Genomic DNA, 15,500 nt, shown 5'->3' on the forward strand with positions numbered 1-15,500 from the left:
ATGAAAATAAAAACTAATTGCACAGTTTGGTCGGAATTGTCGAGACGAATCTTTTAAGCCTACTTAGTTCATAATTAGATAATACTTGCCAAATACAAACGAAAGTGCTACTATTTCTATTTTGCAAAAAATTTTGGAAGTAAACAAGGCCTGCACTGTGTTTTCACAAGAAGGATGCCGAGAAGATTGCTCATGAAGATAGCCAGTTGGCGCCTTTCGTTGTCTAGCTGTGATCTTTTTAGCCAAAGTGGCTATCTTCATGAGTTTTCGCTGTGTTGAACACTCGGAGTCAGATCCCTGTGTGATCGGTTTTACTCTTTTCAATCAGTAGTTTCGCGTTTATCTTTCCGTTCACAATGCAACTCTGTAATTTCAGTAGAATCGTAATGAATTTCGGCTTAGGCTATTATGGAAACAAAAAAACATTCTGCAACTCCAAAGGCCGACAGATGTAGAGTATCTTTCTATTCCAACTTCAACTACAGGGGAAAACACCTTCTTTATCAATACAAAGCTCTTGCCGGTAGCTTAAAAAAAAGGTGGGAGTGGGAACACACCTTCTTCAGTCAAAGGCTACTTAAGATTTTTTTTTGAGGGGGTCAAAGGCTACTTAAGAAAGAGGCTGATAGAGGAATTCCTAGATGAAAGCCTGACGGGCCAAACTTAAGAAGAAAGCCCATGTAAACACGGCCTATTGTCTTGCCAAAGTCTTGGGCCGAATAGGATTGTTGCAAAGAGGCCTATTATAGTATACGCACGTGTAAATATATACACTATAAACATACATACATTTAGAATACAGATATGATAATGGTCTCAAAATGGGAAAAATATTTATTTAGCTGGCTTACCTCAAGGGAAGAAGAAAACTCTGGTACATATACATATGTGAGAGTAGTATATACTCCCTCTATCCCAAATTAAATCAACTTCTAGACCCAAATTAAATCTAACTTTTATAGTTATTTTAAGTTTGACTAAATTTATAGGGAAAAAAGCACTAATACATATTTTTATATTGTATATATATACTTGTTTTGGGACGAAACTCCATGGTAACTTGGCATAATGCCATGTACTATCACAATGCACTGTACTCTCCGAGAGACAAGCCAAATGTCCCTTTCCAGAAGCCATGATTTCAAGTGCATGGATAACACCATACTACTGTTGAGTGCTTCCGGATGCAAGTCTCTCTCACCCACTTTTTTGTGGCTTTAAATCAGAGGCAAAATGCAGTAATGAATAGTCTGCTTCCATGGAATTGGTTTGCGGCACTGAATTTCATTCGTCGAAATCCGCAGTATCTTTTTTTTTTTTTAAGATCCGGGAACGAATTGTTCCGGCTTTTTTGAAAAAAAAAAAAAATCTGCAGTATACTGTACTAGTAGAAATAAGAGACGCATTCATGCATGCTAAGAGCATTATGGTAGCAGCAATCACTCCAAGGTACATGGCTGGTTGCCGCCGTTGGTTATTGGCAAAGTGGTAGCGTGCATCACTGGGCATTCGGTGTAATTGGGTGCCGACATGGTAGGTTGTAGTGACCCCCAACCTATGAGCACTTGTGTTATTGTCCTTCTAATTTTGCTGACCCACAATAAATGTTTAGCTACTTCCATTTTTTTTTTACAATGACAAGCTTCATTCTCAAAACTACAAAACTTGTTTAGCTACTTCCATCCTTATTCTTTTTTTACAACGACAAGCTTCATTCTCAAAACTACAAAACCACCAAACTAGGTTGCTGCTAGTTTCTGACACATGTTTTTTTCCCAGAACAGTTAATTGTACCAAGTAACTTATTAGAATTGTAACCATTGATGAAAAATCTCTAGAAGATGGTCCAGCTACTTCTTACATACTGAAAAAGAAAATTGATGGACAACCACTGTATGAGTGACACTAATATCTAACCACCAAGTGCCAGATGACTATTCTCCATCTAAACCAAATAAGTGAGATGAGAGATAAGTGAGAAGGAGTCAACAACTTACCCAATACCAATCCAGGACCAGTGCCCCCTCAAAAGGTCCAAAGAAACCAAACAACCTGACTTTCTGCAAAGTTTCACATGATATCAATATACTCTGTTGTTGGCCATCAAGTTTATTTTTTGATCATAATGGTAACAAATAACCTTTAAGAGCTTTAGTTGGTATAGCATCTAATCCATGGAAACTCTAGGAGGAAGGAATGCACTGTGACCGTTTTAAACAGTGTATGACCTGATACGTGTGTGTCAGTACCATGACAGCACCAACGAGTTATTTAATTATATTTTCTATAAACAGCGGCCGCGTCTATATATTATCAACAGAAAACCTTGCGGCTAAAAGAGAAGAATCCTGCACACGACACTGATATTTTATAAATAGGTAGCACATCCATCACACGACAGGATAAACATGAGCGGAAAATAACAAATATGTATTGCAACAAGAAAGAACATTGTACTTGGAAACAGATAAAGTAGATGACGAGTGCCTGAAAACCGCCGTGCAGGCCAGGGCATGCTGCTCTTTGAGCTCAACACGTGTGAGTGTGAACCACCACAGCCAAGCGCCAACTACCCACAGGAAACAGATTGGTGGATTCAGTACTGGCCTTTTGAATTCTGGTCATACACAGAAACAGGGGTCATATATTGCTTCGAAAGGTCAGGTCGTTGCTTACCGCTTTTGTTTTTCACAATCCAGCACGCCTTGGTTTCGTTCAGATATGGCTGAGTTTCCCGGGGCCTGCAAAACCAGCACACTCCAGTCATAACAGAGTAAAGAGCGCTGCCTCCTGTTTTCGGTTCTAGTATAAGCCTGTTGCGTTCCTGAGCGATAAGCACACTAATCCATACAACCAGTGTCAACAGTACGAGAGCCTGTTCCAAATCTCACACAGATCATGGACCAAACTAATTAAAAGCTATCCTGAGATGATGTACTAAATATTTCGCCAAATATAGAGGACGTCGGGGGTGAGGAAGGGACCCTAGTCACATGCAAAGTAATATAACCTTGTAACTAAACATGATGGAACTCTGGCAGAAGAATGACAGACTGCAGAGCACCTGGTTGCAGCCAATAATGCAAAGACTCTGTGGGCTCCTTGTGCTTTTGCTCTCCTTCCAACCTTCTCCCTATAAATACAAAGGCGTGCGCAAGGCAGAACCATCAGCTAAGATAGTTGCAAACAAGCGAGTTACTTACAACCAACCAAAGGAGTAGAAACCACCTGAAGCCATGTGCATTGCTGCATGGATTTGGCAGGCTCACCCTGTGCACCAACTCCTCCTGCTTCTCAACAGAGATGAGTTCCACAGCAGGTGCGTGATCTTGCTTGGTTTTATTGATCTGTGTAGGACCCCAATCTGCAAGTAATAGTTCTGCCATATGAGGTACTATTTGGAAAATTGGGTACTTTTTTCCCTCCTAACTTATACGTTCACTGACAGAATTCCCATGAACCACACTGACATATGTGATGATACTGTTCATATTGTGCATGCTCCTATCATTCATTCAGTTCTCAGAAACAAAATGCTGCTAGAGAAACCTACAGGCTATAGAAAGGTTACCCACTGCAAAACAACAATGCTAGCTGTTCAGTGTTCATCACTTTGTATCTTTTTTCTTGAACTGATGCAGGCCTACAAAAGCAGTAGGATGGTGGGGAGAAGGCTCAAAGAAGATTCTTGGTGGCAGGGATGTGCTTGGTGGAGGAACATGGATGGGGTGCACCAAGGATGGAAGGCTTGCCTTCCTGACCAATGTGCTTGAACCAGATGCCATGCCCGGTGCACGGACTAGGGGAGATCTGCCTCTCAGGTTCCTGCAGGTATATAGCAAAACATAGCAACAGCTTAGCTGATCTAGGTGATACCGAGAAAGATAGATTCATTTCTTGTACAACCCAAGTTCTTGTTTTCCATCATACTTCTGCTGTCCCCGTCATTCCTTAGCAGCTGATTTGGTCACTGTCTGACAAAACCTTTGTTTTGTCAGTGTCTCAGTGATTGGTGTAGACACTAGACAGTGCACATAGGAACATATATTCACACCGCATTCCCATTATAAACCAAAAAAAAAAATCCATTGAAAACACTTTAGTGGTTCATAATATTACAACTGATAACTCTAGCATGTATTGTAAGAACATATGATTAATCAACATGAAATTATCTTCTATGTAAAATTGTTCCTGAATAGCACACACATAATCAAGTCTGTGCGGTGCAGAGCAACAAGAGCCCACTCGAAGTTGCAACTGAAGTGGCAGAAGAAGCTCATGAATACAATGGCTTCAACCTCATACTAGCTGATCTAACAACAAATATCATGGTCTATGTGTCAAACCGGCCTAAGGGGCAGCCTGCAACAATTCAACTCGTCTCACCAGGACTCCATGTGCTGTCCAATGCAAGGCTAGATAGCCCTTGGCAGAAGGTAAGCAGAGAACTTTCATGTTCAACAAGATTTGTAGATAGCTAAAAAACTAAAAATGCCTTGCAAATAAAAATGAACAGGATGATTTTATTCGGTATAGTGGGTAGCACATATTGGTAGGTACAAAACTAGAAATGCTGAATGCCTATGAGGTGTCATGTTAATTATTTTATTTTTAGCTGCACTAAAATGATGGATCACAGAGAAAACATTGAGCTGGGAAAAGCGTGAGAAAGGTACAGGTGAACCATCTAAAGTACTTCCCTAGTAATAAGCAACATTGCATTTAACTCAATTTATAGCACAGCATGTGCAAGATGTAAGATAAGATGACAATGCATTATTGCAACCTACTCTGTCTCTCAGGGACCATTCATCATACCAAGACCATTATTCATGAAGACAGTGTGAAGTACCTAAAGGGATTTTTTTTTTCATTGTTGTGTATGCACTTGTAGGCAATTCGCCTCGGTAAAAACTTCAGGGAGCTTCTTAGGGAGCATGGTGGCGATGAGATTGAAGTGAAGGATATAGTTGAGAGGCTAATGACTGACACCACAAAGGCTGACAAAGATAGACTGCCAAAAACTGGTTGTGATCCCAACTGGGAGCATGGTCTGAGCTCCATCTTCATCGAGGTGCAAACTGACCAAGTGAGAAAAATCTCTTGATTCAGGGTTCAACTGGTTGAAAAAACTATATCAATTGTCCACTTATAAATATCTGTGTACATAAAGATAGGCTAATACTTCAGAAATGAACTTATGAATTCTATTTTGGTGAAGGGTCTCTACACACACACACACACACACACACACACACACACACACAGATATATATATATATATATATATATATATATATATATATATATATATATATATATATATATATATATATATGTGTGTGTGTGTGTGTGTGTGTGTGTGTGTGTGTGTGTGTGTACACAAAATTAGGCTAAATGGCTAATACTTCAGAAATGAACTTATGAATTCTGTTTTGGTGAAGGGCCTCTACGGGACACGGAGCACAGCTGTTTTATCAGTGAACTATGATGGTGAAGCTAGCTTGTACGAGAAGTACCTTGAGAGTGGTATATGGAAGGATCACACAGTGAATTACCAGATAGAGTAGTAGGCAATGCACAGGAAAAGCTGGCAACCAAAAATAAATAGAGACACAATTGTGAATTTCATTCTTTCCCTGATCCTGAGTCACCTTTCAGAACTATCTAAGATCCCATCATGATGCCAATTACATTATTTACTGTAAGCAGATTTGTCACTTGACAATAAAATGTCAAGCAGAAGTGTAAGTTTAAATATATACACCAAATATATAAATTTACAGACTTTGTGTAAGATCAGTTTTTCTTGCCTTCTTGGACATGTTTACTCGAGAAATCTTAGCAAGCTATTGTATGTTGAGTTCTGTTGTATTAAAGGTTAATTCACTAACATAAAGTTACTGTAAGATATGATACATTTAAGCTACTGAAATTATAGAATATATCAACAACATAAAAAAACGATGCACGTATGCGTAAAGAAATGCATCTGGTGTACCTCATTTGTTCAATATGCTCCAGACCTCCAGTGGTGTCGGTCATGCAGCTCCAGAGCCTAAAAGGGATTTTAAAGAATAACTATACAAATGTTCTTGTGAAGTCTGCAGTCTAGTGAGTTCTGTGATGATGTTATCCAAGATATGTAGAAACTGAGAATCACAACAAAGTACCATCATAGAGTTGCAATTGCAATATTCATGTTCATTAACATGAGTATACAGAAATATGAAGCTCTTCAGTCAAGATTTCAGCTTGTAGACAAGCAAGCTACAAAGAATTGTAAAGCTTAGCACTACACCCCAATAGCTAAACACTACACCCCCACTTGCATGCTCTTGTTCTTCGTTGCTTGTTACTTCTCTGCAAAATTTTTGTCTTTGCCCATCCCTGCTGGTTTCTTCTCTGCTTGGTTTGTCTTGTTGTTCACGGCACTGCTGTGGTATCCATCTCGTGATCATCCTCTCATGAACAATCATCTGTTCCAAACAATCCAAGGATCCCAGCTCGGAGCTCTCGGTGCTGATGGTCAGAACAAGTACCGTCTTGGCCACACTTCCAGAGGCCCGAAGCGCACAGAGTAGTTCAGACCAGACCTTCATGCGGCTACACCTAGTGCCGAATGCTTTCCCTTCTGGAACCACAGTCACCGCAAACTCCGAGTGCACAAGTGCAGGATGATGACGGTAAGCTACAAACTCCGCCCCGTACTGCAATCCTGACTTTACAACCCAGTTCTTCAGCCTAAGGTGCTGATACGCCTTGTAAATCTCCGGGAATCGCTCCGAGGCGGACGCCAAGAGATCCCACAGCTCCGGCGCACCTATCCGCGCCTTCTTCTCCGACTCAACCGTGACGCACTTGAGGGCATGGCAAAGGAAGAACACCTCCTCAGGGCCCAGCTGGAACCAGTGCCTCTCCGCCGCGCCTGTGCCTGCACTAGACACGGCGCGGCCAAAGGAGGCGCAGTTCAGAAGCTTTGCTTGGCGTCGCCCGACCATGAGAATCGCGTCCCTGGTGTGCGCAGCTAGAGTCGCCACGGCTTCTGAGTCCCTCAGTGAAGCCTGGAGCTCGGCGACTATGCTGGACATGGGCTTTTCTGCTGCGAGTGCTGCGAAGTCCTTGCCGTCCTTGCCCTTCTTCCATCGGGGACCTGGCAAATCCATGAGCTGATGGCAGCACACGACATGAGATTTGATGGAAATCGGTAATCCACAAATCTAAGGGCATGACATCTACACCTTGTGCAGGAGCAAGAGGCCGGCCGTGTAGCTGCTTGCCGCAGGAGGAGCGGCGCCGTTGGGCGGGGTCGCAGGGCCCGCCGGTCTGGAGCGGGACAGGGCCGTGAGACGCGGCGTTGCCCTGGAGCCGGCGCGGTCTGATGCAGCGGACGACCGCGGCGGCTAGGAGCAGGAGGGGCTGTCGGGTCGGGCAGTGGCGGCTCGCCGGCATATGGACGCTCCAACTCCAAGGTGCGGTGCGGTGCGCGCCGCCGCTCCAAGGTGAGCGAGGAAGTAGTCGGCACGGTGGAGGACGTGGGCTACTGGGCTGGGCCTCAGCTCTTTTATCTTGAGTGGGCTCGTCTGGGCCACTGTGGTGTCGGAATGGGCTTTGATCTTCTGTTCCAATCTGACAGTGGAATTTGTTCCGGGTCGGCCCAAAATCAAAATGGATGTTTTCCGGTTTAAGTGAAAAATCTTGCGCCAAATCAATCCCTGCAAATACTTCATGAAAACGTGCCGTAATGGGTTCCTGTTCTGCAAGGACTGCATAGACCTGTGGGCACTTTTGTGTAGAGCAGTGTGAGATTTCCTAAGACGTGGATAAGTAAAAGATTACAATCCAACTATGTGTTTATTCGCTGTAAAGAAGATGGTTTGCTGCTTCATTATGATTGTACAGGCAATTATATATGCATTCATTGGTCTATTATTTGCTACTTGTACCATTATACATGCCTTAGGGCTTTACTAATCCGTTCCAGTTCCAGCACACTGACAATAATTGAGTTGACGCTCTTTGAAGTGAAGCAGTTGGCAGCCCTCCTTTGAGCAATACATAAAACCACTCTTGGCCTTGTGGGGCACATTTATCTTCCTGTTGCTCAAATAAAATAAAATAAAACCACTAGCAGTACAACCACAATGGATACAAATGTACACGATTTAGTTTGTGCAGTAAGTTTTCTTTTGCAAATAAATGCGCAGTAAGGTCATTGCATATTACTTCCTCCATCCGAAATTGTAAGTCATTCCAAGAATCTTGAAGAGTCAAACTTTTCTAAGTTTGACCAAATTTATATGATAAAATAATTATTCTTATGATACTAACTAAGTACATCCTTAATTATATTTTCATAGTATATTCACTTTATGTTACAAATCTTAGTATTTTTCTCTATAATTTTGATCAAACATTAAAATGCTTGGACTCTCCAAGATTCTTGGAATGACTTACAATTTGGAATGGAGGGAGTAGCTATTTACATGGACACGGCATAACATTTAGGTATGTTTGGAACACAGGAATTTGACCCTAATCTACATTCTCCCTTTAAAACTGAATTAATCCCGACCCTATACAGTTTTTGTGTTCCAAAACAGCCCTTAGTTTTAATGAGGAGGGTAGAGTCAGCAATAACTTGATTTTCCTTTGTAAAAAAAAAAAAATCAACAGTATCCAAACCTCAAGCACATGTTGGTGATCGTTCCTTTTTCACAATGATTGGACTATCTTCTTTTTCTTTGGCATGTCTTACAAATGTTATTGCCCCTTTTGCATGTAAGGACGATTGAGGTCACTATACCATGACCATGGAAAAATGGGACATCTTCGACCCATGGACCACTTTGGGTTCTTTGGACTTGGGTTGACTTTTGAAAGATGCTAGTTTTCCTAAGAACACCACTCTTTAGCAAACCTTTTATTCACACAAGAAATGAGAGTACTATCTTGTATGCTAAAAACACTGCCCTTTCTGTACATAAAGGACTAACATGACCATCGAAACAAAACTTTGTTCCAAATTGGCCACTGCTCTTCTCACGCAAAACTAGAGTGGTTCTCTCTTCTTCTGCAAGTGGTTTAAAACATCTTCGTAGGTAAAGAGCGATCAATATCATAGCACTCTCCAATTAAGATAATCACACAATGCAATTGCCCACGCCTATACAATGCAAGTTGTTTGCCGTATTGTGAGGACAGATGAAGAATACATCTGGTCTATAAGTTTTAAAACTCTGTATTACATACGCCGTCACCTGACCTCCTTTAGAATGCAGGCCTCCCTGTTTCTTGCGTGTGTGTTTTTCTTCTGTGAAAATCCAAAGGCACCCTGTGTTAAAACTAGTTGCTTTAATCAGCGGTTGTAGAATGCAGATATTAGGTTCAGCCAATGCAACAGGCAAACACTCTTTGCTTGATTTTTCAGTATAGGTGTCCATATCCATAAATAAATTAGAGGTAAAAGTTCAGACTCACAATGTAATAAGCAGGGAGGCTCCTTCCTTTCGTTCTGTTAGAGGACGAAGACAATAACGAGTGGTGAAATTACAAGGGTCGTATCCATCCATGTACCAGAATTATACCCTACAACGATGATGTTATCCTACAAGATCATCCGAATGAACCTGGCAAGCGCATAAAGCTGATGATCGCACAGCAGACCGTGGAGGTGGGGAATGCAATTCGCCGTAGCACAAATAAATATATCTCGCCGTGGAAACAATCAGTCGAGCAGGAGTAAGATGCCGACCGTGTAGTGTAGCTCCTCGCCGCACCTGCTGGCTGCGCGGCGGCGGACCGGCCAGAGCGACAAGCCGATCGCCGTCTGCCGCGGTGGAGGCGCAGGCAGCAGCAGCAGCAGAGCAGTCCTGCATCCACAGCCGCCGCCTAGCGGCTCACCGGGGACGCGCGCCACCCGCTCCCCTCCAGCGGACGGTCGCGAAACTGGAAAATTTTGTTGCAACGGTCGGCTGCGGAAAACCAGGCGATGGTGTGCGCTCACAGAAAGCACAGCGAAGAAGCACAAAACACGCCGTGGCCTGCCTGCCGCCTGCCCCTGCACACCAGCCAACCAGGCGCGCTCTCGCGGATCGGTGACGTGGCGAGGTGGACCCCCGAGCCGGCAAAATATCTGCCGCCGTGCCACTGCCGCGCGGGGCCCGCACGTCAGCCATGTGATCCGCGCGGCCACATGCCCACCCTCCTCCTGCTGCTGCGGTTCTGCCAGCCCAAATTTTCCAAAATCCCGCCCAAGCCCCTGCCGCCGCAGCTTTTGCGCGGAGCACCCTGACGTCTGCTGGAACCGCGAGCACGCCCCTCCGCCACTCGTACGCGGGCGGCCGCAGCCCTAGCCGTCGTATAGGAATCCCGGATGACAACCGGGACCCGCGCCTTTATGGACCTACAGGTCAGTGGGGGCCGCGGCTGTTGTCGCGGTGAGGAAAGGTCCCGGCGGGTACGGGAATTCAAATTGGGAGGCGGATGCGGGCCCTCGCTGCGCGGGCGGAATCGCAGATATGCCCTTGGGCCACGCCTTCCTTCTTATCCCCTGCGCCTGCCCTCCCCCCTCTTCCTGCAGCGTCCGTCGCCCCCTTTCCCCTCCCCATCCCCGCGGGCCGCCAGAGGCAAATTCGACCTCGATTCGTCCCCGCTTCGCCCGGCCGCCAGCGGGATTCCCTCCGCCCCGCGCGGATCTGACCGCTGCGCTCCGTCACCACGCCGCTCCAATCCGCCATGAAGGGGGCCAAATCCAAGGGCGCCGCCAAGGCCGATGCCAAGTAAGAATAACGAATCTCGCCGTTTCCTTCTTCCTTCCTTGTTCGTCGCCTAGATCTGTTCCGTGGTGTCCCAACCATTCGATTTATGTTGTTGTTGTTGTTGTTGTTGTTGTTGTTGTTGTTGTTGTTGTTGTTGTTGTTATATATATGCGACGCCGTGACATGCGTTTGACTTTTTTTTTTTTCGTTGCCCTGTCTCTGTCGCCGTTGGCGATTGGTTTCTGCAGGCTGGCGGTGAAGAGCAAGGGTGCGGAGAAGCCCGCCAAGGGCAGGAAGGGGAAGGCCGGCAAGGACCCCAACAAGCCCAAGAGGGCTCCCAGCGCTTTCTTCGTCTTCATGTGAGATGCGACTTTTTTTTTATTCCCCCAGTTTTTCATTGCTGTTTCTGGAACTGCGGTTCGATCTGTTTTTGGATGGATGTGTATGCAGGGAGGAATTCCGCAAGGAGTTCAAGGAGAAGAACCCTAAGAACAAGTCTGTCGCTGCGGTAAGTTCCCCCAACGAATCAAATCACCCACTACTACTTTATGACCGACCGATAGTACTATCTAACTTTGACTTTGTGATTAACCACTTTATTTAATTTATTTACTCGCCTCGATTCGTAGTTTACTTAACCTTTTTTACCCCCTCTTTCCTGTTGGAACTTTTCAGGTGGGAAAAGCTGCCGGTGACAGGTGGAAATCCCTCAGCGAATCGGTAAGCAAAGCTTGCTCCACACATTACACCTAAATAATAATAGTAGTAGTAGTAGTAGTAGTAGTAGTAGTAGTAGTAGTAGTAGTAGTAGTAGTGGTTAGATTCGACTAAAAGCTTGTGCTGTTTGGTTAACGTACGTGTGTTTGTGGATTGTAGGACAAGGCTCCCTATGTAGCCAAGGCTAATAAGCTCAAGCTAGAGTATAACAAGGCCATTGCTGCCTACAACAAGGGCGAGGTAGGAAAACTTGCATACTTCAATTGCTTTGTTACTTATGTATATACTGTTCTAGCTGGTTATTTATTCGAATAAGTAATGGGCATACTCAATGAATCATGTGTTGGCTTGTTCAGAGCACCGCTGCTGCTAAGAAGGCTCCTGCCAAGGAGGAGGAGGAGGAAGACGAAGAGGAGTCTGACAAGTCCAAGTCGGAGGTCAATGATGAGGATGACGACGAGGGTAGCGATGAGGTATACAAATTTCTTTCATGATGACTCAAAAGCTTCTTATACGTTTGCATGAGGCTCACCTGTTAGATGCATAGCGTGCTCATGTGTTAAGCAGGTTACTACATTAGCTGCTCTAGAATGTAGGTAGTATTTGATTGGAATCAACCAATAGATAGGTAGGTACATATTTGTAGATTGCATTACGAGTCTAGAATGTAAGGCTTTGTTGGAACCAGATTCATTGTGCTTTGGAGTTAGCAAGTCTTAAGATCTGTCTTCCCCCTTTGTTTGCAGGACGAAGACGATGACGAGTGATGGAGCTTGCTCTGAGACGATGGACCATGCTTTGTCCAACAATGGAGCTGCGACAGAAAGGCCCTGTGGCGAAAAACTATAAGGAGCCTATATCCATGTACTAGAATTATTCAGTTTCACTTCACATCGTGATGTTTTTACTTTTGTCGTGCTATAACGGATAGCGCTCCTTGTTGGCGCCACCGGCGGGTGGTTTTGCTTCTGGTCTGGTGTGTGGCCACACTGGACCAGCAGAGACGCCCGCTTGTACCTAGATTACTGTTTCCATTGTCGTCATCGGCTAACATTGTGATAATATCAGTTTGGGTAATGTTAGATTAAGTAATCATTGTGTTCGATATCCTTTTTGTGTTATATATTGTTGCTCTGTGCTTGGTACTGGGAGTTGTGCTGTTGCTTTGCATCGCGGGCAACTGTCGTGTAACTGCAGATTTGCCGTTTGGGTGATACATGTGCTCCAGTATTTGGGAGGCACACGGGCACAGTTTAGTTTGAATATGTTTGTGAAGGAATGGAATGGAATGGAATGGGGCTGGGTAAAATGATTGGCGTGCTGTGTTGACATGCGTTGGTGGTTGGTTGGCATCCTTGCCCCCTTTGGAAAATTCGACTGGGCGCATTGCTTTGGTAGTTTGGTTGACCTTATTTCTGGTTCTGTCTTTGCTTGGTTAGTCTTGCTGTGGTGGTCGAATATGAATACTAGGTTTGATGTGAGCTGATGGTTGCATGTTAAGGTTCGCAGATGCATGTGCAGGTTTTTGTTGTGGTTTGATTTGATGATTGCGCCTGGAAATCAACACATCATGCTTTGTAGTCGAAGAACGTTCGTTACCTAGGAAGAACGTTCCAATGATTTTCATCATGGTAAATGGTAGCAGAGGCTGAGCAACTCATGTCCCAAAACTCAAGAATTCATGGTGGAGGGCGCGTGCTACTTGAGGTAGGCAATGGGAGAGCTGTGGGGGTGGCAGAAGAAGGGGAGGCAGCAGGGACCATTTGTAGACGTCCGTACTGTACTGCTGCAGATGTGTCCGTTGAGATTTGAATTGAAATGGTTATAGGGCAATGTGCTCCGCTGCAGCCTGCAGGCTCTTGCGCTCAGGGTAGTGATAGTGACTGCTGGTAGAGAGGCAGTGTGGCAGTGTCCTCTGTTGTCCTCCTGCCCACCCTCACCCTCTGTTAAAAATTTTATTTACCGCAGCTGCAGGAGCAGCAGCTGAGCATGAGAGCAGGCAACACTCATCAACGCCTGGGGCCTGGGCTGGGCTGATGATAGGAGGATACCTACTACAACGGTCGACTCAGGACTCCTTTTCTTCTTCATCTTCTCTCCCTTCTTCTTTAGGCCTTGTTTAGTTGCGAAAAGATTGCGGTACTGTAGCACTTTCGTTTATTTGTGGCAAATATTATCTAATTATGGACTAACTAGTTTCAAAAGATTCGTCTCACGATTTACTGTGCAATCCATTATTTTTTTTATCTATATTTAATGATTTATGCATCTGCTGTAAGATTTGATGTGGCGGAAAATCTTAAAATGTTTTTGGGTTTTGGGGGTCAACTAACGAACAAAGTATGAGGAAAACGAAGGTGTTTTATTTCATCGATGATTGATGGATGGGGAGTGAAAACGGTTGTACACAATCTATACAATACAATGAAAGATGGGCAAGGGCGGACTCAGGATTGGCCAAAGACTAAGGCTATTGCATTAGACATTTGTGCTAATTATGCTTGACTATAGAAAAATAATAATTTGTCCACTGTAATTAAGGGCTAAGATTAGCATCATAGCCCTAGTGGCTCTAGTGTTGGGTCCGCCACTAAGATGGGGAAAGAAAAGAAGAGAGACCGACACGCCAAGTGGTATGGGTTTCATGCTTCCCATTGCTCACAATGTAAAAGCAATTGTGCAAGCATTGTGTTGCATGATAAGCAGTACGTATACTACTAGGAGGAAATGAAGGTGTACTTCCTCCGTCCACGAATAAATGCACATCTCGCTTTTTGTGGAGTCAAATTTTTTAAAATTTGACTAGAAATCATATGTACTCCTAGAAGTAGTTACTCTCGATTACTTCGTACTCACAATAGTAGTTACCCCTATGTTTATATCTCTGTATTTAGGATGTATATGACCGAACCAAATGTATATGTAGACGAAGTATATGATCATACTAGACCATATAAGGAGATATGTATGTTAAGTATGTATACATACATGGAGTATGTGGTTATACTTATTATATATACTATAGTTATGACTTTTGAAAAAAAAATTACGTTATAAGTAAGATCTAAAATATCTTAATATAATAAGTATACTCAAACCGATAAACCGATGCATAACTATCCTACGTAGTCTTAGGGTGAAAAAACTTAAAACTGAAGAATCTGTTATTTTTTATGGCGGAGAGAGGGCAAGGAGGAGCAGGAGTGTTGTACGGAATTCTGATCGTTCTCTCTGCAACGAATATGATGGCGACGTGTGATGCCCCCTGCTCCTGGTCGTGATCATCATCACCTCCAAGTGCCTGCCTTCCTCCTCGGAATCAACAGCAGACGACAAACATGTACTACTACTACTACTAGCAGTGTAACCCGTAGTACTGTACTAGTACTAACATTCGAGCTGAGGAGTCCCTCATAGTTGCAACCAATATTTTTTAGTTGGATTTCAAGTGAGCTACTCGTAGAAGACTGCAGCAAAACACACGTTCATATTTTCACCCTCACTCAGCGATGATTGATTATAGTGCAGTTGGATGAGATCTTATCAAGAAATTCAAGTGTAGAATACGTAACAGCAAGATGAGCCTCCGTAGCATAGTGGTAGTGCGTTCGCTTCGTAAGCGAAAGGTCGCGAGTTCGATCCTCGCCGGGGGCTCCGTCAGTGTATATTTTTTGCTCGTGCTTCTTCCCCCTTCCCGTTCCCGTTCCCTCCTCTCATCTGCTCTGCTTGTCGTTGAGGCGGCGTGAGCGCACGTCTGTCCGATGACAACAAGTCTTTGTGTTCGTGCGCGCGAGTGCATTGTTGTTGTTGTTGTTGTTGTTGTTTTTTCCCATGCCATGCCACCATGACGACAAGGACAGTTCATCATTCATGTTAGTAATTAATTATTCTCCTCTGCTTCATGCCCAAATTAAGGCTTCATTCAAGAAGTGAAAAGGTTGACGCTCAACCTCCATCTTCTTTCTTCACGCTTCCAGCAATCCTCTAGCTGCCGACGATGAGCCGCCGCCAACACCATAA

At 44.1% G+C, this 15,500-nt stretch overlaps 3 protein-coding genes, 1 long non-coding RNA gene and 1 other non-coding gene across 5 annotated transcripts; 3 read left to right on the forward strand and 2 right to left on the reverse strand.

Annotated features, from left to right (window-relative positions):
- LOC110431286 (transport and Golgi organization 2 homolog) lies at window positions 3,159-5,805 on the forward strand. The gene is made up of 5 exons (XM_021450262.1): window positions 3,159-3,319; window positions 3,642-3,831; window positions 4,233-4,439; window positions 4,898-5,092; window positions 5,448-5,805. Exons 1-5 carry the CDS (start codon window positions 3,237-3,239, stop codon window positions 5,571-5,573), a joined length of 801 nt encoding a protein of 266 aa, XP_021305937.1. The 5' UTR covers window positions 3,159-3,236; the 3' UTR covers window positions 5,574-5,805.
- On the reverse strand, window positions 6,157-7,919 carry LOC110431285 (probable tRNA-splicing endonuclease subunit Sen2). The gene is made up of 2 exons (XM_021450261.1): window positions 7,245-7,919; window positions 6,157-7,172 (listed from the first exon to the last, which is right to left on the reverse strand). The coding sequence occupies exon 2, from the start codon at window positions 7,167-7,169 to the stop codon at window positions 6,246-6,248; it is 924 nt and encodes a 307-aa protein (XP_021305936.1). The 5' UTR covers window positions 7,170-7,172; window positions 7,245-7,919; the 3' UTR covers window positions 6,157-6,245.
- LOC110431291 lies at window positions 8,699-9,983 on the reverse strand. Its single transcript, XR_002448757.1, has 2 exons — window positions 9,484-9,983; window positions 8,699-9,316 (listed from the first exon to the last, which is right to left on the reverse strand). It is a non-coding gene; the product is annotated as an uncharacterized LOC110431291 (long non-coding RNA).
- LOC110431028 (DNA-binding protein MNB1B) lies at window positions 10,510-12,587 on the forward strand. Its single transcript, XM_021449536.1, has 7 exons — window positions 10,510-10,784; window positions 11,012-11,122; window positions 11,214-11,271; window positions 11,439-11,483; window positions 11,640-11,720; window positions 11,837-11,953; window positions 12,227-12,587. The coding sequence occupies exons 1-7, from the start codon at window positions 10,741-10,743 to the stop codon at window positions 12,245-12,247; spliced, it is 477 nt and encodes a 158-aa protein (XP_021305211.1). The 5' UTR covers window positions 10,510-10,740; the 3' UTR covers window positions 12,248-12,587.
- On the forward strand, window positions 15,063-15,134 carry TRNAT-CGU. The gene has a single exon. It is a non-coding gene; the product is annotated as a tRNA-Thr (tRNA).

The sequence above is a fragment of the Sorghum bicolor genome, chromosome 10 (genome assembly GCF_000003195.3).
Source record: "Sorghum bicolor cultivar BTx623 chromosome 10, Sorghum_bicolor_NCBIv3, whole genome shotgun sequence".
In the NCBI taxonomy this organism is placed as follows: Eukaryota; Viridiplantae; Streptophyta; class Magnoliopsida; order Poales; family Poaceae; genus Sorghum; species Sorghum bicolor.